This window comes from Pelodiscus sinensis, chromosome 20, assembly GCF_049634645.1.
Source record: "Pelodiscus sinensis isolate JC-2024 chromosome 20, ASM4963464v1, whole genome shotgun sequence".
Classification (NCBI taxonomy): Eukaryota; Metazoa; Chordata; order Testudines; family Trionychidae; genus Pelodiscus; species Pelodiscus sinensis.
In genome coordinates, this window is record NC_134730.1 from 10,277,736 (window position 1) to 10,303,967 (window position 26,232).

At 48.1% G+C, this 26,232-nt stretch overlaps 1 protein-coding gene across 12 annotated transcripts in view; it reads left to right on the plus strand.

Moving 5' to 3' along the window:
- UBE2O (ubiquitin conjugating enzyme E2 O) overlaps positions 1 to 26,232 on the plus strand; it is a 129,393-nt gene that overhangs the window by 47,285 nt on the left and 55,876 nt on the right. For 2 of the 12 annotated variants that reach the window (XM_075903601.1, XM_075903603.1), the window contains exon 1: positions 2,377 to 2,451. The exons of 6 other annotated variants lie outside the window; for them this stretch is intronic. In XM_075903601.1, the coding sequence (XP_075759716.1) occupies positions 2,392 to 2,451 (60 nt within the window). In that variant the 5' untranslated portion in view covers positions 2,377 to 2,391. Of the gene's footprint in view, positions 1 to 2,376; positions 2,452 to 2,673; positions 2,749 to 2,950; positions 3,020 to 26,232 lie in introns of those variants that run through there. 4 more of the 12 variants (XM_075903600.1, XM_025178154.2, XM_075903602.1 and 1 more) reach the window with 2 other exon arrangements.

The window sequence follows — 26,232 nt, forward strand, 5'->3', positions numbered from 1 at the left end:
TTCCCTACTTCCCATGTACTGTGCACGGACATAATACAATTAGGGTTGCCAAGCATCCAGTATTGGCCCAGACAGTCCAGTATTTGCGGCTTCTGTCCGGTTTTAAAAAAAACATCTGGTGTATTCTGTTTTTCTCTGACAGAAGTCTGCTTGGGACATTCACCCCCTGCCATGTCTGGCGGGGAAAGCGGTGAGCGTGGGGATTTAGAGGCTCAGTGCCTCTTTCTTTTATGCCTTTTTTTTGCTCAACAACTTTGGTGCCCTGTTTTGTTTTTTTCCTCTCGACCAATTTTTTCCCCACCATGTTTGGTATTTTTTTTTTAAAGTATCTGGCAACCCTAAACACAAGGTTGGCATAAGTTAGCATGTGTTGGAGAAGTGTTTGTCATTTAACTCTGTGTATAGTGTAGGTGGGGTTATTTAATAGTTTAGCTTCAATTGCCTTGAAATTTGAACTGCACATAGTTTGAATGGATTTCAAAGATTTCTGGATTCATTCTTTCTTCTGTGGTGTCCATGTCCCTTGGTAGCTACTTACAGCAGTGTATGGTACCTCATTTTACTACTGAGGCCTGTCTTTCTCTCTCTGTTTTGTTCTGGCAAATCTATTACTTGTCAGAGGATCTTGAACTATAATTTTGAAAGCCACTGTTCATCAGGCACTCTGTGGAGTGACTTTGAACTGGAGGGTGAGGATCCTTTTTCCTTTCTTTGTTGGAAGCCCCACTGTGTCAAAACAGTATCTCCCAGTAAAGTGTTGGCCCTTAATACAAATCTAAACAGCAAGGGATGAAGTAGAAGAAAACTCGTAAGTTTAAAGGTGTTGTAGGGTGAGTTGACGCTGTCACTTAGCTTTCTAATGCAAAGCAGAAGCCTTTGGCTATGAGAAGGCGGAACAGTCACTAATGTTGTTAAAAGGGTGAGATAGCATCTTCCTACGCTTTGATGTGTCCATTAGAAAGCTATTCAGTTTGTGGCCCTGTTGTAGTGGTGGAATGTTTTTGGCATAGTTGGGGATAAGGATAGCCTGTACTCAGGAGAGGTTCAGGCTTGAGGAGTAAGGGGCGTATGGTCAGGAAGGAAACCAGGATTGTGGTGCTTTGGCAGAGTTGTGTGTGTGCATATACACCGTGGTTGGGGGACTGGGAACCAGAATGGCAAAAGTGCAACTCAGGATTTGGTTGAGAAGCTTCCTGCGCTGGTGTTATCTTGAGTCATTGTAATCTATACCTCTTTTTTCCATTAATATTAAAAATCATGGTCTAAAACACAGGTGGGGAAGATACCTCTCATGGGCGGCATTTAGCCACCAAGGCACCGACTTCGGCCCTTGAACCCACAGGCACACAGCAGGCACTGTTTTAAGGGCAGGGCTGTGCCCTTTCACTCTGCTCTGGAGAGAGAGGGAGACTTTGTGTGATCTCCCCACCCCAGCTCAATCCTCAGCTCCTATTGGGCACTGGTTGGAAACAACCAGCCAATAAGAGCTGAGAGATTGACCTGGGGGAGAGGGGCAGAGTAAGCCTCTTCCCCTCTGGGAGCTGAGAGCCACATGGAGAGAACACCCTGCAGTAAGTAGTCTGGAGCTGCAGCAGGCAGGGAGCCCAGCCTGCTTTGGAGTGCTGTAGGGCTACTGGCTGGGAGATGCTTAGGTAAGTGCCTCCCAGCCAAAGCTTGCCCCCGGCACCCCATCCCCTCCCACACCCAACTCTCTCCCCCAGATCACTATCCAAACCCTCTGCACCAGGTTACAACTCCCTCCCCGGCTCTGTACCCCCTTCTGTACCTCTCCCCCAAGCCAGAATCCTCTCCTGCACCCCAATCCACTGACCCAGGTTACAATCCCCTCCTTCACCCAAACTCCCTTTCAGACCTCACACCATCTCCTGCACCCCAGTTCCTTAGCCCGTGCGCCCTTCTGCACCCAAACTCCATCGTAGACCCCCCACTACCTCCACACAAAAATGCTGCCCCAGATCACTTTCCAAAATTTTTCAGTGGCCCCTCCATATCAAAAATTATTGCCCATCCATGGCCTAAAAGATTAAGAAACCTTCTGTGGCTGTTTCTGTAGAACAGCAGTTCTCAGACTCCATTGCCATGTGACCTCCTTTGGGCAACAAAAATTAGCACACAAGTCCAGGAGAGGGGCTGAAACGTGAGCTCTGCTGCCCTGCTGAGCTCTGCTGCCCAGGGGTGTGGGAAAATAAAGCTAGAGCCTGCAACCTGGGCCCCATTGCCCAGGGCAGAAGCCCTTGGGCTTCTGCCCCAGGCCCCAGAGAATTTAATGCCAGTGCTGGCAACTACATTACAATGGGGTCATGACCAATTTTCCCTCTAATTTTTTTCAATTCATGTGCAGAATATTTTTGTGCACTGAGGCATGTGCAGATGTGCACCACCAATAGAAATTGCTGCCAGCCCTGGGAGACTGGGCACTCTGCTAATCGGGTGAGCAACATTTCAATCTCTCCTGAGACTCCGCTTACCGGGAATACTGGTCGTGTCCCAGTTTGTGGTGTCTGCCCACAGTTTGAGAACCACTGGTATATTGTATTGTTGATGTTACTAGTTCCTGCTTTACTTGACCCCCCCCCCCCCCCCCTCCGTTACTGCAGAGAATGTAATGCTGTTTTCTTCTTTAACACAACAGAAAACATGCAAATGGCTTGCTGTGGGATGGAGACCATGAATGGAAGTGCTGCATGTGAAAAACGTTTTCATCTTTCCTTAGCCAGTTCCCAGATGGTGAATACATCTCCTGAATGCAAAGCAATGTAGCAGTGTGAGGGCTGCACAATTTAAGTGCTGTATGGGGCAATTGAGCTACAGTCCACAGATCCTGCCCATGGCTTACACACCTCTTCTTTTTTTGTCTTGTCTTCCATAACAGCCAGTTCAGCTGTGAGAGAGCAGAGCTGAAACTTTCAGTGAACAGAAATTGCAGCTGAGGTTTTTCCAGGCAATGATGCAATTGTGCTGCATTGTCCCAGTAGCTTTCACGCACCGAGGCTGCAGTGTGAGTTAGGGGAGTGGCTTTCTATTTATTCGGGAATGAAATGCATGCATCGAGTATGCATATTGTCACTGGGCTTCAGAGAGCTGCTGCCTGTAGGATTCCAGAGCTTGCTTGGCATTTGTCTTTTAAAATTCATGAAAGGTTTGTTTTAACCTAATAGTTGGCATTTGAATTCAGCCTCTGCAGTGCTACCTTTGCAGAAAGCCTCTGATGAAACATCTCTTTGGAAACTGCTGATAAAGGAAACTATCTTGTCACCATTGCTGTTGTTAATTGACATTGCAGTAGCATCACAGGGCACCCCTTGGGATTTGGGGTCCCTTTTTGCTAGGCATTGTACAAATAGGAGAGACCTGAGGGAGGATCTTAGAGACCCTCAGTAGCTGCTGTCTTTGCACACGTCAGGCAACATAGGAACCAGTGTCACTTCTACTTTGCAAACTAGACTTCACCATGACCCTAAGCCTATCTCTTAAGTTGTAAAAGGTGATGTCTCTCATACAAACAGGCATTTCTGTTTTTAACTCAGAAGCTTCCTTGATCCTGAGGCACTTAATCGAGTGGATTGTTCTGCCTTACCTCAGGTTTTGTCTGCTTCGCTGTCCTTGTATGTAACTGAACAGCAAGTTGGTACAATGCGTTTTTGTAAGATAATATGCTTCAGTGGTGTGAGAGAGAATTCACTTCCTGGCGTGGCCTCCTTTCTGAAATGGAATTTATAGGAGAAACTGTCAGCCCCCAGGTTCTTGCTGCCCAGTATTGACTTTGCAGATTGTAGCATGACCCAGCTTTTGTTATGGTCTCAGCTAGAGCTATTTATTTATTGTCCCTCAGTGTTGCTGCTTATCTCTCTGTTCCACCAGCTTCACAAAATAGTACTTGTAAATAAATAAAACTGCTAATCCTAGCCTGGCAAGTTAGCAACTAGACTAGCATCCAGGTCAGAACTTGGTGTTTAAAGCAACACCAAAAGCCTAGATCCAAACATTGCTGAGTGGGGAGGTTTGAAAGCAGTATTTTTTTTTAATATTTTTTTTCTCCTTTGGATTCAATCCACCAATAGTTTGATCTGCAGACCAGTTCAGAGTTTTGGTTCATTTCTGTGTCTGAAGAATTTAAAACAAAATAAATTATTTAGACCAAATGCTGGCTTGTTCTTTGTAGCGGTAAGAACCAAGGAAGTCGGGAAGTGTTTTTTGTGTTTTGGAGAGTTGTTGGTTCAGAGATGTTCGTGGGGAAAGGGGAGCCCTAAGCAAAGATGAAGGAACCATAGGCTATTCCTCAAACTTTTACTTAGAGGTGTGGCATTGCTGCCATCTGGCCAAAGGGCTCTGGATTAAGGATGTTAAATATTGAGTAATTTACTAGTCGAGTAGTCAATGGAATTTCTGTCGACTAGTTGATAGGCACTTCCGCATTCTTCCTTTAAAATGTACAAGAGCCCCCGGGATCAGCTGTGCGGCACTGCCCCCTTTGAAATGCTGCCATGGCGTTTCAAAGCAGCAGAGCCACATGGAGCCTGAGTGTGGGCTCTGTGCGGCGCTGCCATTTTGAAGTACCTCCTCTTCTCCCCCTGCCATCTATCTGATAGAGGCAGCAAGGGGGGATATCGACTAGTCAACTTGACTATCCAATAAGCATTTGCTTATCAGATAGTCGACTAGTCCTTAACATTCTTACTCTGGATGTGTTCAGAATTTTAAACCGTTTCATTAATAAAATATCCCTCCTACTCTTCAGACATAGACTGCAGGAAATGGACAGAGTGCAACCTAATCTAACTTCACTTGTCTCATTTCTAACTTCCATAGTTTCTCATCTGGATATGTTTGGAAGGAGAATGGGTAAATTTACTGTTTTTTAAAACAAAGCCATTCATTACCTCTTTTCAATGTAGTTTTACAGATTTGCTCCTAAAGTAGCAACATATGTGTAGCAATGAGACTTGTAAACATGAAGGCTTATACCTCACTAAGGTATCCCAGATCAGTCTAGTCTGCCTCTCTCCTGACTTCTTGTTCTCGTAGGCTGTTTGCAGCTTGTGCAGCCTTTGAATAATTGCTCACAATTAGAGACTAATTTAAATGGCTCTTCAGTAGGCGCAGCAGCAGCATGTGAGCCAACCAGTTTGAAAGCATAGATGGTAATTTTTCAGTTGACACATCTCCATTTTGCTGTTCCGAAGCCATCTGTAAGGTGGATTCATGCTGCAAGTTAGTCAGTCTGTCCACACAGTGTTCACATGACTATGGGGGTGTTTGTGTATCTCTTTCTCTTTATAGATAGATTTTCTTGCTGCATGACAAAATATCATCAGACTCTGGCTGCAAAAGCAGCCAGAGAGAGAGGGGTTGGTGAGTGTAGCCCCCTGTCTTTCAAAATAACACACGAGGTTAACTTCCTGATGCATGTGTGTACTAGGGGAAGGTAAATTAAACCAAAATATCGCTTTACCATTAACAAAACCTTATTTGTTTCCAACCAAACCCTTTTTCAAAAAATCACAAATAGGGTTTGGGTAAAAATGTGTGAAGTGGGCCACTGTTTAGCAATATATTTTTATTTATATTGCACTCTTTACTGCCTTTTGAGAGCTGGAGGAAACCTAATGAGCCATACTGCACAGCTGAAGTAAAATATTTTAATATCTGTTCATGTTGATCTCGCAATCCAATATTTGCATTATCTGCTTTTCTTTGGCTTGTCCCAGGAAGTAGATCAGTTCAGGTGAAATCAGATCTCTTCTTTGCTGTGCTTTGCAATGATGTCACACACTTGTCAGACGGGCTGGTGCTAAATGACTTTTTTGTGATTAGATTTAGGTACCAAAGTGAGTGCTGGTATTAGGGCAATTCACCACACTGATAGAAGCCATTGTAAAATAACTGGTCTCTTCTCTCTCTCTCTCTCTCTCTCTCTCTCTCTCTCTCTCTCTGCTCTGATTCCAGAGCGTGTTCAAAGTTCTTTTTTTGCTTCAGGTGGATGGATGTGCTGCAAGAATGCACATCCACCCCATGGTGGAATGATATTATAAACCATAAAATAATAGCAAAGGCAACAAATCCAAAGAGTCAAATCTCCAGAGACTGAAAACTTCCCCCAACTAACTCATGTTAGACTCTCGTGACCAGATGTTCTCTTTTTTAGAATAAATCTCTTCTGTTCCAGAAATGTTTCCTGATACAATATCTGCAAATTATCCCCTGCCTCCCTTCTATCTACTGCCAAAAATATTCTTACCTGAGTTAACATCTAGAAGTGATCTGAACCAGACTTGAGGCTTTTACAGCTTTTTTTCTTCAGTTCCATTCAAATCAAGATGATATTACCAAGCTGGTCTGGGTTTGTGGGCTTAGCAGATGGGGGTGCAGTACCATTTCCCTGTCTTATGGTACCATCCAGTCCGTCATGGCTGGGATTTCTAGTCTTTTTGGACTAGATTTTTTGATGGGCTTTGCTGCTGCTGTGGTAATGCTGAGGTAGCCTAACTGTGGGAAAAGTGCTGACCCGTATACTGGTGAAATAGTGTTTCTGACTCTCTAACCATTTTTCTCCTGTGTCTCTTTGTGAATGGAATTTCTTGAGTAGACTTTTTGTATCCTAGTTAAGTAATATAGTGCCATCTAGTGCTGGTCTTAAGAATCAAAAAGAACCATGATTAAGGATAGTAATAGATATGTAGCCGTGTTAGTCTGGTCTAGCTGAAACAAAATACAGGACTATGTAGCACTTTAAAGACTAACAAGATGGCTTATTAGGTGATGAGCTTTTGTGGGCCAGACCCACTTCCTCAGATCAAATTGTGGAAGAAAATTGGCATGACCATATATATAATTTGATTTGTTCTTTTCATATGTGTTAATTTTGTTTTTATTGTATCCTTTGGTATATATGGTTGTGCCAGTTTTCTTCCACAATGTGATCTGAGGAAGTGGGTCTGGCCCACGAAAGCTCATCACCTAATAAACCATCTTGTTAGTCTTTAAAGTGCTACATGATTAAGGAGAGCGAGTAGGAGAGAGACTATTTCAGTTGCTCCTCTCTTTTAGGCCAATCTTTTTTTTTTTTTCCTTTCTTGAACCTCTCCTCTCCTAGCAGCAGGACACTTGAGAGGAAAAGATTTGTTAGGTGTCTCTTGATGCGGCTTAGTGGCTAGGCTGTTGATCTCCCCTTCCTGTTTTTTCAAATGAACAGTGCTTTTGGGTTCTCGTGCTTTCACATATTCTCTCTTTGTATATGCTTAGAAGGATGAATTAGACTTGTATTAGAAAAAGTGAACAAACATCTGCTCCACTGTACACACAAACTGGGGAAAAGACATTTCCATTGCCGATTGAAACATGCAGATAGGCAAAGTTTAAAAAAAAAAAAATGCTGCTTGAGAACCAAGTTTGATTTAAGGTTATTTACTTTGTGTATTTTCAAGCGTGATGTTGAACTTGAGTTTTAATGGTTATAATACTTCAGTTTTTTTGAATCTCAATGTTTTCTTTCATTAAATTGTCTGATTTTCCCCTAATTCCCTGTAATGGTAGAAATTTCAATTGATAAAAATAAACATGCTTAAACATTGATACTCTCTGACACTTATGAAAGATAAATTCTTCTTTGAGTGGTTGCTCATGTCCATTTAAATCAGGTGTGTGCTCCGGAGCATTTTCCCTAGCGGTACCCATAGCGCCGGCAGGGCGCCCCCTGGAGTGGCGCCGCTATAGCGGAGCATAAGTACCCCTGCCAGCGCTCCCCCACCTCAGCTCCTTCTTACCGCCTGTGATGGTCATTGGAGCGTGTCTCTCTTAGAGTAGTTAATGGTTCCCGTTTCTCTTAGTGTAGTGTTCGTAAATAGTTATAAATAGTTTTAATTAGTTAGATAGTTAGCGAGTTCTTTGTTTTCCTTCCCCCCTTCAGGGGTGAGGAATGCCAGGTCCACAAGGCTTTAAGGCTTGTGCAATATGCACTAATTTCATGCCTAAGGGAGACCCTCACGATAGCTTCTTAAAGTGTTTGGGTGAGGGCCACTTAGCAGACACCTGTAAGATCTGCAGGTCATTCAAGCCACGCTCGAAGAGGGAGCGAGACTCATGTTTGAAGCTTCTCCTCATGGAGGCAGCTCTACAACCAGCACCGACTGGCCACTCCATGGTGAGCAGTGCGCCAGCGTCGACGCACAACGCCCCATCCCGTGTGCGGACTTCGGTACCAAGGGCTCGGCAATGTTCTCACTTCCCAGCACAGAAGAAACTAAAGACTTTGCGGAGTAGGTCTCCGAAACGGAAGTCCAGATTGGACCTACACTGTCGCTTCGAGTTGCCGGTGCAGACGTCTCCAAGTGCTGCTGTGCGGTGGAAGCGAGCGGGCTGACCATCCAGTCCGGGTCATCTACCCTTGCATTGTCCCTCGATGCCGGACACTTTTGAGGCAGCACAGGACTTGATTAGCCTTACTACCTCCCCTCCGTCCTCTGTTGAGGCGGAGAGGTCGAGGTTGTCTATGCCGGGAGCCATGTTGGCACTGGTTTCTCCTCTGCACCGGTTGGATCAGTCGGCACCGGTCACGTATGCAGTGGGACTGTCCCCTGTGGGACCAGTACTGCTTGCCTCAATGTTGTTGCCAGTCTCGGCACAGGCTGCTAGGCCGCACCCAGCGCTCAACTAGACTCGACCTCCCTCGGTGCTGGGACCTCTCCCAGAACAGGTCTTAGCTGCGCCGGTGCAGTATTACTCAGGCCTTGTGGCACCGGCAACTGCACCGGCAACAGTACCAGCAGTGGGCCTCTTGCTCAGGGTGCCGGTATAGTCATCGGCACCACTGCAAGTTTCGGCACCGCTGCAAGTACCGGCATCGGTCCCGTGGACCATGCTGGCACCACCATTGCCGGTGATGCTGATCCCTTCTAGGGCAACCACCATGGCTCCGGCGCCTTCAGTCCTACCCACCACGGCAGCACCGATAGGGGCATCACCTCTGGGGCAGTTGGACTCTGCAGTTCTGCGCCCGTAACTGGCACCAACCTCTGCACTGCAATCCATGTGCACCGTGTTGGCGCCGCTGTCAGGCCTGAAGCCTGTCTTTCCGGTTCCGGTACCGGCACCAGTATGACCTCACTGCATGCATGCGGGCAAGCCAGAATCCATGGCCAGATTCGACCCCCCCCCCCCCCCCCGATGGTGACAGGGTACTCACAATCAGCGCCACCCTGGCCCGAGTCTGATTACTCTTCAGATTCGGATGTGGGCTCTTTCAGGTCGGGGTCCTCGAGGGCTTCGTCACAGCATAGATCCCGTTCCCGGCACCGGCGTGATCATTCGCACGTGCAACAGACTTGGCCGCCTCAGCCGCACTGGCCTTTTTGGACACCTTGGGCATACCATCAGTGGCAAGGACTTGTGCCCCTGACTGCAGTGTCCAGTGTCTCCGGGGACCGAGCACCCCCATCAGCGTTGCTGTCACGACCCCCTCCCTCGCCCCACAGGACTGCTACTATAGATGCTGCTAGAAACCTGCAGGCTCAGGTGCCAGAGCCACTTCGGTACACGGCGGTGCCTGTCCAGCCGACTCCTCAACCGGGCCCTACACTGGATCCAGTGCCGATTCAGGAGTCGTAGTTGTCTCCTGATGAGGCCTTAGCGGATCCCTCACCGGCGATGCTGACCATGGATGCTTGGTTGCATCAGGATTTGCTCCAGCATCTAGCCTCCAACCTAGGTGTCCCAGTGGAGCCAGTAGTAGAGGACATGGATCCAATGATAGACATGCTGTCCGACAATGTGCCTGCCTGTTTGGCTTTGCCACTCAACAAAACTGTGGCTAAGATCACTAACGCCCTGTGGCAGACCCCAGCTTCCTTAACCCCTACCTTAAAGGGAGTTGAGAGGCACTATTATGTCCCGCAGTCGGGGCACGAGCACCTATATTCCTAGTCTGTCCTGGGGTCCTTGGTCGTCCAAGCCGCGGCCCAGAAGAAGAGGCTTCTGCAGCCGGGGCTGTCCCTGAAGGCTAGGGAGCCCAAACACCTCGATTTAATGGGGCATAAGGTGTATGCTACCGGTGGGGTGCAACTCCGCATTGCTAACCAGCAGGCAGTGCTGAGTCAATACGCCTATAACACATGGCAGGCGATGGGTAAGTTCAAAGATAAACTCCCCGCTGAGGCGCATCAAGAGTTTGGGGCTATGACCACAGAGAGCAGAACTATCGCCCACATGGCTCTTCAGGCTTCCCTGGATGCTGTTGACTCTGCAGCCCGCAGCATGGCGTCGGGTGTAGTTATGCATCGTGGTGCCTGGCTACAGGTGTCTAGAATACCTCCTGATGTCCGGACTGCTATTCAGGACCTGCCTTTTGACGGCAAAGTGGTGTTCTCCGAGCATACTGACTCGAGGCTCCATACGCTCAAGGACACAAGGTCCACTCTCTGGTCCTTGGGGATCCACACGCCGACTCCTCAGTGACGTCCGCTTCCCTACAGACAACGGGAGAACACAGTCCGAGGTCCCCCGTGGGGATTACTGGAGATGCCGTCCTCATGCTCCCAGTGGGGGTGCGGGGACGGCTGCGGCCCCATCTTCGTCCAGAGCTCATCATCGCTGCCCAAGAGGGGAAAACCCCCGTGGGGTTGGTCAGGGCCTCCATAACAGTCCAAGCACCCATTTTCACGGTCCTCTAGAGCATTGCACACCTTTCCCCTCCCCCCTCCGTCCCCCTGTTTGTGGCCAGGTTATCCCACTTTGCCCGCACCTGGGCAGTAATCACCACCGACGCTTGGGTTCTGCGAATAGTCAGGGATGACTATACTATCCCTTTCCTGGGCTCACCCTCTTCCAACCCGCCCGCCCCGTCCCTTTTCAGGGACACCTCTCACTAAGGCATTCTCCGCCAGGAGGTGTTAGCGCTTCTCCAAAAGGGAGCGGTAGAGAGTGTCCCTTCACACTTAAAGGACAAGGGGTTTTATTCCCAGTATTGTATTGTCCCAAAATCCAAGGGTGGGGTTCGTCCCATTCTAGACCTCAGGGACCTCAACAAGATGGTGGTGAAATCCAAATTCAGAATGGTAACCCTGGCCTCTGTTATCCCAGTTTTACAGTTAGGAGACTGGTACGCAACTCTCGATCTCATGGATGCTTACTTCCATGTGGCAGTAAGACCCAGCCACAGGAGGTTTCTCCACTTTATAGTGTCCTGCTGTCACTTCCAGTTTACGGTGCTCCCCTTTGGACTTTCGACAGCACCCAGGGTCTTCACAAAATGCATGTCAGTCGTAGCGGAGTTCCTCTGCAAAAATGGGGTACACGTCTTTCCATACCTAGACGACTGGCTAATTTGTGGTCGATCCTATGAACAAGTGGTGGCTTATGTTTCCCTTACAGGTACTTTCTTCTTAAGACTAGGTCTCATGCTGAACGAGGAAAAGTCATCGTTGACTCCCTCTCAGCACCTAGAATTCGTGAGGGCTCTCTTGGACGCCAGGGTAGCGAGAGCATTCCTCCCCAGGAACAGATTTCTGGCCATAGTGGAGCTGGTCTCTGAGTTAACCCGGTTTCCCATTACGACTGCCCAAGTCTGCTCAAGACTGTTGGGACACATGGCGGCATGCACTAACGTGATACGCCATGCTAGAATGAGGCTCAGATCGCTGCAGGCCTGGTTAGTGAAGGCGTTCAACCAGTCCAGGGGTCTCTGGGACATGGTTCTCATGGTGCCTCCAGCAGTAATTGCCTCCTTACAGTGGTGGACTCAGGAGGCTGTGGTGTGCAGCGGGGTTCCATTTACCATACTTCCCACCCCCCTTGGTGACACTGGTCACAGACGCTTTGGACCTGGGTTGGGGAGCACACCTGGGGCGTCACAGGACCCAAGGCTTGTGGTCCCCTGCAGAGCGGGCCCTACATATAAATGTCCGGGAGCTCAGGACAGTCAGGAGAGCTTGCAAGACCTTCCTGACAAAGCTGTCGTGCCACTCAGTCCTGGTGAGCCTGGACATCACGGTGGCTGTGTTCTACATCAACAGACGGGGGAGCCCAGTCGCCTCCCCTCTGTCGCAAGGCTTTGTGGCTGTGGGACCTGTGCGTAGCACACAATATATTTTTGCAGGCAGAATACCTGCCGGGGTGCAAAAATTTGCTGGCCGATGCTCTGAGCAGGTCCTTCGGAGCCCACGAATGGTCCCTCAAGGATTCGGCCCTTCATCAGGTCTTCCACAGGTGGGGTTGTCCCCTAGTAGACCTGTTTGCCTTGGCACACAACACCAAGTGCCAGAGTTACTGCTCCCTGTTGGGGCTGGGGGACCACTTCAGGGGAGATGTCATGACCGTGCCGTGGCTGGCAGGCATTCTCTATGCATTCCCACCGTTTCCCCTAATTCCCAGGGTTCTGACCAGGGTCAAGACCTTCAGGTCCACGGTCATCCTGATAGCCCCTCAGTGGCCCAGGCAGTTCTGGTTCCCTATCCTGGCGGATATACTCAGCGAGGAGCCTATAACGCTCCTGCCAGCTTGGGATCTCCTAACCTAGCCTTGGGATGGGGGGGCTCATGGTTCACCCGAATCTCAGCTCTCTCCACCTGATGGCCTGGTTTATCCGTGGCTAACGCAACCAGAAAGGGAATGTTCCCAGGAGGTGCAGATGGTGCTCCTAGCTAGCAGGAACCCATCCACCAGGCTGTCCTGTGCAGCCAAGTGGCGGCGGTTCTCGTCTTGGGCATCCAGAAGGGGGGTGCACCCGTCCTGTGCACCTGTCCTGTCCATTCTGGACTACCTTTTCGAACTCAGGCCCGGTGGGCTCTCTACCTCTTCTATCAAAGTCCATGTGGCATCACTCTCCGCCTTCCATGTTGGATCGGCGGGAGTGTCTCTATTCTCTGATCCTGTGGTCAAAAGGTTCCTTAAGGGTTTGGATAAGTTGTACCTCTTGGTTAGACCCCTTCTCCCCACTTGGGACCTTAACCTCGTATTGTCTAGACTTGTGTTGCCCCCCTTTGAGCTGCTGGCCACATGCTCTTTGAAGCACCTCTCTATGAAGGTTGTGTTCATTGTAGCCATTATGTCGGCTCGCAGGGTCTCCGAGCTGAGGGCGCTAACTGTAAACCCGCTCTACCTAGTGTTCTCAGAGAATAATGTGAGGCTCTGTCCTCACCTGGCTTTTCTCCCCAAGGTGGTGTCACCGTTCCATCTGTCCCAAGAAATTTACCTCCCGGTTTTTTCCAAAGCCCCATGCCTCTCCTAGGAAGCAAGTGCTCCACTCCCTAGATGCTAGGAGGGCGTTAGCCTTCTATGTCGATAGAACGAAACCCTTTTGTAAGTCCACACAACTGTCCATTGTTTTCGCTGATAGAATGAAAGGGCTCCCTATCTCGACCCAGAGGTTGTCCAATTGGGTTGCGGGGTGCATCGGGGAATGTTATGTCCTTGCCGGGAAGGTCCCGCCCGGGTTACAGCACATTCCGTGTTTTCCTAGAGAAGAAAGAATCGTTTTTATAATCCTTTCTTTCCAGGAAAATGTTATGTAAAGTATATTAAAAATCCGTTATGTGCTACTTAATTGTATATTGTGTATCCCACCACACTTGGAAATATAAATACAGAGAAGGGAGAGGATTAAAGAAAGACTTCTTTCATATAATGTCTTCCGTGCCGGACTACTTAGCTTTCTCTGGCTGCCTCTTTCTATAGCTGACAACATTCTCAAAGTCCCCATAGGACTCCTTTTGCATCAGCCTTCTGTAACCAGCTCTTTGCTGTAATGTAGTCCCACATACAGCTGTCTGGGGGCTTGTCTTCACTACATGGTGGATCAATGCTGTAACAGTTGATCCACTGGCAGTCGATTTTATTGTGTCTGCTTAGCTGCGATAAATCAACCTCCAAGTGCTCTTCTATCGACTCCAGTCCTCCACCATGATGGGACTAGGCGGAGTTGATGGGAGAAAAGCCCCCACGGATCTTACCTCATATAAGACACTGTGGTAAGTACATGGACTTCTGTGCTATTCGTGTAGCTGAAGTTGCATATCTTAGGTTGACGGGGAGCGGTGTTTAGTGTCAGCTAGGCCTAAGAAGGGATGTAACATTTTGATTAATTGGCTAATCAAATAGTCACTGAAATTTGCATTGACTATTTGATTAGTCAGTAAGGGCGCCTCCGCCTTTGAAGTGTAGCAACAGCCCCAGGGCTCTTGCTACACTTCAAAGCCGAAAGCACTGAGGGAGCATGGGGCCAGTGTTCCCCATGGTGTTTCAAAGCGGCAGCATTGCTGGGAGCCCAGGGTCAGCTGGGGACTCAGAGTCCCCAGCTGTCCCCAGGCTTCCTGTGGTTCTTCTGCTTTGAAACACTGCAGGGAGCCCGGCTAGCATCCCCAGCTGACCCAGGCTCCACGTGGTATTGCTGCTTTGAAGCACTCGCTCTTTCTGATAGAGGCAGTGGGGGGAGGGGACAGAGTGACTAGTCTTTCACATCCCTAGGCCTAAGTCTCAACTATTCAAGCATCCTCTTTCGGTGCATAGTCTTGAGGTCTCTCTTCTCACAAAAGTGGATCCCTGTGACAGTATTGTCGTCTTCTCCCCACTCCCACATGTAAACACAATTTTACAATCTGGATCAGAAGTGCCAACTGATAAAATAAGTCTTGGAGGGATAGCTGTGTTAGTCTGTAGCTTTAAAGATGAATAGTGCTGTTGCACCTTAGAGACTAACAAAAATATATATAGTATCATGAGCTTTCATGACTAAAACCCACTTCGCCAGGTGATGAGCTGGAGTGGAAATAATAGGAAAAAAAAAAACAGGACTGATTGTTGATAGAAGTAAGTTTACCTTTCCTGGCATCTAATTGTCTCAGGCTGGAGCTGGCACTCTGAGCACCACTGGTATGTGATTTTGCCCATCCTTCAGTGTGTGCCAGCCAGGAATCTCAAAGCACTACTCAGGAATTAATGAGTTACTTAGCCCCACCCCTTGGAAGTGGATAAATAATTCTTTTCCCATTTTGCAAAGCAGAGATCGCCCTAATAGGCTTGCCCAAGGTCGCACTTAGGATTTGTGGCAGGGCACAGAATAGTCTTGACTCTCACCCAAGTATCTTAACCAAAAGATTTTGCTATCTTACAAATAAGTTACTTTTATCCTTGGATATCCACTGACTTCTATGGGAATACAGCCTCTACCTTTCAGCTAGACTTGTCTTCAATGCTAATTTCAAAATGTGTTGCTTCCCAGTTAGACTGGAGCAAGTAAAACCTTTGCTCTGTGAAACACTGCTGTCTTCTAGACAACGTGCCATCGACTTGAGCGTCTTGTGTCACTACGTAAAAATAGCTGAATGTTTCTTTAGTTCCGAGGCTGCAAGCCTTGCTTTTTGTGAAATGTGCTTTCATCCTAGGTCTGTCACACATACCAATTTAGATCTGTGCTTCCCACCTTGTGTAACTGGTGATGCCTCAAGCCACACCCTTACATCCTGATGGGGCTCGGGCAAGAATGTATTTGTTGTTCACGTATGATAATGCTTTTGGGTTGTTTTTAATAACTGTACAATGTTTACAACTCTTCCAGCTCCGTTCAGAGGAAGGGCAAGTAGAGCCCACAAAGGCAGAGAGACTATTTAGATGGTTTAAACCAGACGATGTATTGCCCAAGTATTTTTGTTCTGTTATTTCAGATTGAGTGACTGAAAAAGGCGGGAGATTATATTAAGAAATCTACATTCATAAGTGTCTTCTGAGCAGAAGGGAACAGTTAATATATATAATCTTAATTTAGCTTTCTGCTTTTTTGAATGCATGATGCTGCCTTTTCTCCTGTCTCTGCTCAATAATCCCTCCTTCATCAAGTCCAGTTCTCAGCTTCATGCTTGTGTTGGTCCCTGTGCTTGGAAAATTTTCCTGCTTATTGTCTGCCAAGAGCAATCTCTTCCCTTCCTTTAAATAACACAAGTAAACCTTCCTGTCTTGAACTGCATGCTCTTCCATAGCAAAAGCATTGTCTTATGGTTTCTCTTAAATCCTAAATTGAGAGTTCCTTTGGCCAGAGAATGCACCTTGCGCTGTTTTCTAATGTGCCATGTAAATGGTTTGTTACTGGTATAATAAATCATCTGACAACTCTGGATAAGGGACAGTGCATGTTAGAGCTTGATTCCCTTGCTGCAGAGCTCACCGTTTATAATTAAAAACTGATACATACACTTTGTCTCTTCTCAGCTGCTGCGATAGAGAAGAGAGATGTGATGTGATGGTTTGATTAGATATTTGAGAGAGCAGACAAGTTCACAACCTTTCTTGAACTGTGAAGACCACGGGAAAGGCATTATTTGGATCAATGGAGCCAAAAATTCTTTCTCTATTTTGTATTTCTGTAGTTTCTAGTTGCCCCGGTCATGGGCCAGGACGCCATGATGCTGCTAGGCACTGTGCAAACACAGAACAAAGAGTCCTCACAGTGAGCTCCTTGGGGCAGGAACTTTGTTCCATGTTTGCATTGCACCTAGGATAGCAAGATCCTAGTTCATGACTGACAAAGGCTACTAGGTGCAGATATTCAGGAGGCGGGTAAGGATTTACTGCTGAGGTATCCTCACAGGTTTCTGACTCGATTGATGATAACCAGAAGGCTGCTTGTGCACTTAGTCTCCACAGCAGACTCCAAGAGAGCCTCCAAAGACCACAAACCAGATAAGGATTGAAGGCGCCCAGCCAGGTTTATTGTTAAGCAAAGTACAGTAATAGTTGTCAGTAGACTCTACTAAACCGCTACAGATATGTATCCCGTAACAATGGAAAGACTCAATCAGTGGGAAATTTCCATTGCCCCTAGGTCAGACAAAGACTGTTCCCCTCTTCCTCCGCCTGTACTTTGTGGTTTGATTAAATCATCTCTATCCATCATGCTGTCATTTTTAGACCCTTTCCTAAACCCAGGTCTGTATCTGTAAGAAGTGGGTACTAAGATCTCTTTTAATGAGCTTGGTGGTACCATGTGCTTTCAAAAGCAATCCCATCGACTACTAGACGCCTTTTGGAAGACCTTCACCACGCTCCCCGGATGGACCATGGAGGTAATGCACACAATTCAGACAACCATAGGGCAGGTCGTCCAAGAGCTGAACCCCGGCCTCTGCCTCAACAGGTGTGGGATAGAATAGAAAAAGAGGTTCAGGCAATGCTGGAGCTCAAGGTCATTGAGTGGTCAAAAAGTGAATGGCAAAGTCCCGTGGTACTAGTGCCAAAGCCCAATGGAAGCGTACGATTTTGTATGGATTTTAGAAAAGTAAATGCCATATCCAAGTTTGACGCCTATCCGATGCCCTGAACTGAAGAGCTCCTAGATCACCTGGGAACGATGCCCTGAACTGAAGAGCTCCTAGATCACCTGGGAACAGCCAATTATATTACCACCATTGATTTGACCAAGGGATATTGGCAAATACCTCTAGATCTGGAGTCCTGGGAGAAAACAGCCTTCACTACCCCATCTGGACTATTCCACTTCATCTGGATGCCCTTCGGCCTTCACAGAGCTGCAGCGACATTACATCGCATGATGGATGGCCTCCTAAGCGCCCATACCGAATGTGTCTGCGCCTACCTGGATGATGTTGTCGTTTACATTTGCAACTGGGAAGAACATCTCCTCCAGATGGCAGCAGTTCTTCAAACTCTTTGGGATGCAGGACTAACTGCCAACATGAAGTGCCGAATTGGATGGCGGGAGACCACCTACCTCAGATACCAGCTGGGACAAAGCCTCATGCGCCCCCTCCTAGATAAGGTCCACGCTATTCAGAGATACCTAGTACCAACAACAAAGCGGAAGGTGCAACAGTTCCTTGGCCTCGCCAGCTACTAACTCTGCTTCATCCCCCCAATTTGTGGCCATTGCTGCACCCCTCCCCTTACTCTTAACCAAAGACAATCCCCAACAGGTGCAGTGGTCACTGGAATGTGAGGCAGCATTCCAGAACCTTAAAGACTGCCTCTGCTGCAAACTGATGCTATTCAGCCCTAACTTTGACCACCTCTTTGTGGTACAATCAGATGCCTTAGAGGTAGGACTGGGGGCTATTCTCTCCCAGACCATAGATGGAGAGGAGCACCCTGTCCCATATATCAGGAGAAAGTTATTTCCTAGGGAGCGCAACTATTCTGTGGTCAAAAAGGAAGTCTGGGCCCTTAAATGAGCAATCGAGGCCTTAAGGTGTTACCTCCTGGGCAGTAACTTCATATTCGTGACAGACAATGCTCTGCTCAAGTGGCTGCATACTATGAAAGACATGAACTTCCGAATAGTGAGGTGGTACCTTACGTTACAACATTATGTATTCATGATTCAGCACCACCCGGGCATGGAGAAAGACAAACTGCATTGCTAATCATGCATGGGGGAGGGTCAAGAGTCCAGCCCCGATAGCTGGGAGCAGAAGTTGAGAGAGGGGTGTGTGTGTGTGTGTGTGTGGCTGTAGGTGTAGTGGGTCGGAGGGTTGCCCATTGACCCCAAGGGGGAAGCGCCCCTCCTTGAGCCTTGGTGGACAACACCTGGCCAGAAACCAGGAGGCAGGGCCTGAGATATAAAAGGCCTGCCAGAAAGGCCAGTGAGGGCCCAGCAATTGAAGGAGCCAGAAGTCTCTTCTGTGCACCCGCTGGAGGAGCTAGGCTTGGGGAAGCTGAGGACTGGCCTGGGCCGCTGGGCCCACAGCTCACAGACTGCCTGGACAGACTGCCTGGACAGACTGCTTACCTGGCCAGAGCTTCCGGAGTGATGGAGCCCCAAGGACTGGCCCTGGTCCCAGGTACAGCACTGCTGCGTCTAGATTGGCATGATTTTCCAGAAAAGTTTTCCGTTAAAAGCATTTTCGGAACAAGGCGTCTAGATTGGCAGGATGCTTTTCCGCAAAAGCACTTTTTGCAGAAAAGCGTCTGTGCCAATCTAGACGTGCTTTTCCGCAAAAAAGCCCCGATCACCATTTTTGCGATCGGGGCTTTTTTGCACAAAACAAATCTGCACTGTCTACGCTGGCCCTTTTACGCAAAAGGGACTTTTGCCTGAACGGGAGCAGCATAGTATTTCTGCTAGAAGCACTGATTTCTTACAGTAGGAAGTCAGCGCTTTCATGGAAATTCAAGCGGCCAGTGTAGACAGCTGGCAAGTTTTTCCGGAAAAGCGGCTGATTTTCTGGAAAAACTGGCCAGTCTAGACACAGCCCACGAGAGGGAGTTTGGAAAGAGTCCAGGGAAAGCTGACTGCCTGTTGGCTGAGCCAGAGCCAGGTCAGCATGTTAGAGCGGATCCCTGCTGACCCAGCAGCAGATCGTTCTGCTGCTACCAGGGCCCTGGGCTGGGATGCAGTGGAGTGGGTGGGCTTGTGTCCCCCTTGGCACCCCACACCTAGGTAGCAGTCTTCCCCCTTGGCTATGTCTGAAGTGCAGCCTACATCCACCGGACCCTCATCTGAGCAAGGGGGTCCAGCTGGGCTCTTATGTTAAGACTATTTGTTTTGAACTGTTTGTTCCTTCCCCCACCCCCACCGACCCTGAGCTAAGGCCGGGCTGTTGAACTGTTTGCTTGCTGCCTGCCCTGAACTAAGGCCAGTCTTTGACTGTTTACTTTGCCACCCCATTCTGAAGCAAGGGTTTGAGCTTCTGAACTGTTTATTTTTATGTTTTACTGCCTCGCCCCGAGCAAGGGCTTGGGGGCTCTAAACTACTTGTTGCTGCCCATCCTGATCAAGGGGCTGGGCTCTAGACCAAACCCACTGGTAGGTAATTCCCCAAAAGACTAAACTGGGTGTAGTGGGTTGGAGTGGCCGCCCACTGACCCTTATGGGGAGGCATCCCTCCCAGAGCCCTACCAGCTCACAAACATCTTTGTTAATGACTTAATGAGGGGATGGATTGCATCCTCAGCAAGTTTGCGGATGATGCTAAGCTGGGGCGGGGGGGGGGGGTAGATATGTTGAAGGGCAGAGATAGGGTCCAGAGTGACCCAGATTAGAGGATTGGGACAAAAGAAATCTGATGAGGTTCAACAAGGACAAATACAGAGTCCTGCACTTGGGACGCAAGAATCGCAAGCAGTGTCCACAGTAGGCAGAGGACCTACTGGCTAGGTAGCAGTTCAGCACAAAAGGACCTGGGGGTTACAGTGGATGAGAAGCTGGATATGAGTCAACAGTGTGCCCTTGTAGCCATGTAGGCTAATGGCATATTAGGGAGCATTGAAAGGAGCATTGCCAGCAGATCTAGAGAAGTGATTATTCACTAGTGAGGGCATATCTGGAGTATTGCATCCAGTTCTGGGCCCCCCACTATAGAAAGGATGTGGACACATTGGAGAGGCTCCAGTGGCAACCAAAATGATCAAGGGGCTGGAGCACTTGACCTATGAGGAGAGTCTGAGGGATTTGGGCTTATTTAGTTTGCAGAAGAGAAGAGTGAGGGGGGATTTGATAGCAGCCTTCAACTTCCTGAAGGGAGGTTCCAGTGAGGATGGAGAGGGGCTGTTCTCAGTGATGACCAGGGCTCGCCGAACCGTGGTGAGCCCCGCTCATCAGCCTCGCTGTTTGGCAATCTGCGCATGCGCTGATCGCCGGAACCCAGCTCTTCCGGGTTACAATCTACTCACCATGGGCGAGTAGATTGTATAATTTGTCGAGCCGTGGTGATGACAGATGGCAGAACAAGGAGCAAAGGTCTCAAGTTATAGTGGGAGAGGTCTAGGTGGGATATTAGGTAAAACTATTTCACTAGAAGGGTGGTGAAAAACTGGAATGGGTTCCCTAGGGAGGGAGTGGAATCTCCATCCATAGAGGTTTTTAAGTCTCAGCTTGACAAAGCTTTGGCCAGGATGATTTAGGCGGGGTTGGTTCTGCTTTGGGCAGGGGGCTGGAATCAATGACCTCCTGAGGTCTCTTCCAGCCTTATGAGTCTGATTTGGTTCAGAATCTGCTTGCCTAAAAACCAGAACTGTACCATATTACAATCCAATTTTAAGGTGGTAGGGAACTTCATAATGTGGGGAACTTCATAATGTAAAAGGGGAGGTAGGCAGTTGGGATGCCTAACTCCCCTGTATGCAGTTTGAAAATCTGGATGTGTATTATCCAGTCATTGTGCAACTTTTTTTTTTAACATTTGTAAATGAAACCACAAATGGAGGCATGTTCTCTGCATTTGGTCTCTCACTCTCAAAGAATGACCAGTTTTCAGGTAGGTGTCCACTTTCTTGGGATGCATTCGTGGGTATGCATTCAAAACAACTGTCCCTTGGGCACTTTATAAATCTATTTAATTTCAGCACAGCTCCTTTGGTATGGGTGTGCTGGCTCTGGGCACCATGTGAAGTTCTGGTGTGGCTCCATGCTCAGCCACAGAAGAGAGCAGGATCTCTGTCTCAACTCTCACCCACCTGGGGTTACACTTCAGTGTCACTGCCTGTAACCAATCAATAGGGAGCATTATTCACACTGTATATTATAATCCTTCATTTTCAGATCCATCAGGTCATAAAATTCCAGTTTCAGGCAGTGTTTGTTCTTTCCAATGGTCTAGTTTAGCTTTCCTCCATAAGCCCCCTTCTCTAAATACACAATCATCCATCCCCTAAGACAGTGTGTTAGTGACGCTAACCTCTCTTTCCATCTTAGCCCAAAGATACAAACCCAAGACCACTTATATTCAAGCACTGTTACATGCTCAATTGTAGGCCCTTTAGGGGTTTACGGGACCTTGTCTCAATAAAAGAGCCTTTATCACACACTAAGTATTCTTAAACATGTGCGTGTATTTATTAGCAATCAAGAATCCCACACAGTAAGCATCTAATGTTCACCATTCCTATTAACAGACGGATGTCTCCCGTTAGTCAGGATCCGATCTCATCTGGGGCTCCGGCTTCCACGCAGTCTAGTTGTGTAAGAGTTTAAAAATCCTGGATGCTTTGGTGTTGAGCTTTGGGCTACAGCTCATTTTCTGACCCTCATTATATAGTTACAATGAAGATTTCCCTTATCTATGTCATAACCAACTATTTTACTCAAAGCTTAGCTATACAAAAGCACTAGCAAATCACTCGTTATACAATAATGCACACACCTAAGACTGCATGCTCATTAGTGTTTGTGTTTTTCAAAGTTAATAACTTATCAAGGTCTACTTACCTTTATGCTTCATTAATGGAATTAAAAAACCTTGTAATTTTTATCAGGAAGAAGCAGAAACTTAAGGCTAGCTTGTCCATACTCTCTCATTCTCATGATGTGAATATAACTGTTCCTATTAGTAATGCTACAGCTGTCGGCCTGTGTCAAGGCCAAATTCTCCTGATTCTAGTTTTTGTTTTCAGTTTATGGTGGCTAAATGTAACATGTTTTTGGGTTATGCTAAGTCCATACACAAGAAGGCTGCTGGTCATGTCAAGTAGAGACCTCTCTTTACTACATTTGGTGACGTCCGCACATTTTAGAATAGTAATGTTCTGAATTAAGACACATGGGAGGATCATTTTCTTGGGGCACGGTTGGAAGAAAGGGGTGGAATGCATGTACTTCAGTGGGTCCTGGAATCACAGTAAGGATTTTTTGGAAGGGCAGCAGATTGAAAATGGGGGGGTATTTATTTCTGAAAGTTGCTTTGATAGCCCTGTAGCACATCCCCAGCAAGGAACCAGAGGCTCAGTTCTCTTGAATAGCTTCAGAGCTGGCTATCAGAGTAGCTGCCTACCTTGGAAGGAAGCACTGCTTTTAGGACATGCCCCTTGGCTTTCATGAATTGTAACTGCAGAAAGAGGCACCCTGTTTGGGGAATGGCATTAAATGAAAAGTGACAGGGGCAAGAGAGAGTTGGAGAATGGGCATGGGGGTGCTGAAAGAATGAACAAGGCAGCATAGGGCAGATTCAGGGTCCTCATTTTCTGGTGTTACCAGGGAGAGTGTCGCAATATTCATTACCTGTTGCTGCAGTAGACTGTTTCCCAAATCTTCTCTGCTAACTTTTTCCTCCCCCAAAGCCTTGAGCTACAGGTTTCCATGGCAACTTCAGAGGTGCTGAATATGTGATACCCCTTAAATAAAAATGAAACATGGGGATTGCTGGATATTTTCAACTGGGACAGTGATCTTGAGGGACATCCAAAGGAGTTGCATTTGTTTTTAATTTTGATAGGGTATAGCGTGGTGATTTGTTAAGATCTGCATTCCATGAAGGAAAACTTTCTGGGAGGAGACTAAAACCATGGAAATTAGAGCTAGGAAAAGACAACAGACAATCCAGGCAGCCTCTCCTGGGGTCAGAGCAGGATTGTCCATGTGTTGGTAAATAAAGCTGAGGCTTGAAATGGATGATGGCACAATAAAGCTAATTTATCTCCATTTAACCTCACATTTGTCGTGGAAAAGGAGTTTCGGATATAACTAGACAATTAGCCTGTCATAAGACGGGATTTTCAGGTCTCTCCTCCATGTCGGTCTTCCCTCCTGAGCCTCCGATCTCTCTTTCTCTCTCTTTCTCTCTCTCTCTCTCTCTCTCTCTCTCCCCCCCCCTCCTACTGCCTCCCCCTCTCAGCTCTCCTCCACCTTCTGCCTCTCACTCTCCCTTTCTCTTCTCCTCCTCCTCCTTTCTCTTTCTCTCTGCTCTCCTCTATCTCCGTCAGGGACGCACGCTCGTCCAGGGCCTGCCCCCTGGGCGTGTACGTCCCCGCCCCGCCATCCTTCACCTCTCACCGTGGTGCTTGGCTGACTTCTGCGCCACTCAGCCAGGCCGCTGCGGGGGAGCAAGCGGCGCAAGCGGCCGTTTGGGCCCCACACTCCCCATGCTGCACAGGGGTGCTGCATGGGGACCATGGGGCCCAAATGGCGGCTTGCTCCCCCGCAGCAGCCTGGCTGAGCAGTGCAAAAGTCAGCCAAGTGCCATAGCGGGAGGCAACAGCGCTCCCCCCAGAGGCAAGATTTAACGCTACAGTGTTAGTCACAGACATTGGGCTACTATATATATATATGATTTTAAATTCTAAATGTAACTGATTCTTTCTCTTCTTTCATTTCACTAAGTAATTGAAAGTTAATCGCCCTCCCCAAAAAGACCCCACCATACTTGTCCACCTTTTCTGTAAGTGTCTGAGCAAGATTTAAATGAATTTAGCAGGAGTACTTGAAACAGTGACTTAAAAGTGGCCATGACACATGGTGAAGGAGTAGGAGTGGTACAAAGCATTAAACCACATGAAAGGAAAAAAAAATAGAGCTTGACATCAGGCCTGGCTTGGTCAGAAATTGGCTTGCTAGCATCCATGATGATGATGATGATTACTCTGAGCCTCAATTGCTTTTTGGAGCATACGAGTAGAAATACTTGCAGTAAGATACAAGTCTGATGAGAAGAACCTATGAACATGGCTCGACAAATAATACAATCTACTTGCCTGTGGCGAGTAGATTGCAAACTGGAAGAGCCGGGTTCGGGTGATCTGTGCATGCGCAGCCCACCGGAGAGCGCGGCAGGCGAGCGGGGCTTGCCGCAGTTGGATGAGCCCTGCCTATGAATATAACTGTTTGTTTGTTACGGTATATTTTTTTAGTTTTTGACAAAAGCAGCTAGTCTCTGCTTTGCTTCTCAGGTGTGGGAGGAACATGCCTTGCATTGTCTTTTTATGAAGGCTGCGCTCTGCTCTTAGGAGCTAAGGAAGGATCTTCTTTACTCTGTTCTCACTGCTGCTCCTCCATTTTAACATTTGTATTCCCAGGGTTAATTCTCATTTCATATCTTCTATATCTATATTAGACCAGAGGTGGGCAATCAATTTTGATTGGGGGGGGGGCACCACACCAAGATTTTGGAAAGTGGTCAAGGGCTGCACTTTTCTGTGGAGGAGGTGCAGGATCTGGGATGGTGCAAAAGGGTACAGGGGGTAAGGGACTGGGGTGCAGGAGATGGTGTGAGGTCTGATAGGGAATTTAGGTGAAGGATGGGGTTGTGACCTGGGGCAGAGGAGTCGGGTGCAGGGTCTTGGAACGGGGTCTGAGTGCAGGAGAGGATTCTAGCCTGTAGGGAGGGGTATAAGGTCTGGGAGGGAGTTGTGATGTGGGACAAGAGGTGCAGAGGGTTTGGATGGTGACCGGGGGGAGGGAATTGGGAGTGCGGGAGGGGCAGGGATGCCAGGGGCAAGCTTTGGCTGGGAGACACTTATCTAAATGTCTCCCGGCCAGCAGCCCTGAAGTACCCCTAAGGGAGACTGGGCTCCCTGACTGCTGCAGCCCCAGACTGCTTAAAACTGTAGCTGCTCCCTCCACATGGCTCTCAGCTCTGGGAGGCCAGTCCCCTAAGACAGTCTCTCAGCTCCCATTGGCTGGCTGTTTTTGGCCAATAGCAGCTGAGGATTGGGCTGAGGGTGGGGAGATCACATGAAGCCTGCCCTTAAAACAGTGGCTGCTGTTTGCCTGAGGGTCCTGGCAGGGTGGTCTGTGGGCTGAATCTGGCCCACAAGAGGTATCTTGCCCACCCCCAAATTAAAGTGTGTGTGTTCACAAGTCCATTTGTTCAAGAATTCTTCCTAAATAGTGAGAGCTAAGGCCACCAAATTTGATATGCAGCTTCCTCTTCTCCTAACTTAAAGCAAGATCAGAGTTTGGTTGTGCCCGGGCAACCAGAAGATCCTGGAAAAGAACTGTTTTCCATAACATGCAAAGGGATGGGCTGCTGTTCAGAGAGGCAGTAGGAGAGTATCCAGTAGGGGCAGTGAGTCCATAGGAGAGAGCTTTCTGGCAGAGTGTCCACTGGGAGCCATACTACCAAGGGAGTGGCCAATAGAGCTGGGGTGCTGCCAGCATGCCAGTTAGAAGCACCCTTGCCCCCAAACCCTTTCCTCCCCTCCCCCAGTTCCTGGCTGCAGCACTGGAAAGATTGGGAGTAAAAAAAGGCCCCTGGAAGCCAGGAACAATTGGGGGAGAGAAGACCTATGCCTAATGAGACCCCCTCAACCTGAGCCCTTCCTCACCTCCAGCCCTGTTGCACACACCCCTCACCCCCAGCTTCCTGCCCTTCCCCACCATCCCCAAGAACCTGCCCTGTCTGTTGCACCCCCCCCCCCACACACACACCGCCGGTCACCTGCTTTGAAGGACTCAGGCAATACCCAGTAAGTCTGTTGTTAATCAAATATTCATATTCCTACACTAACTAGGGATGTCAATGAGTAGTCGACTAGACAATTAACCAATAAGCCTAGGTTTATTGG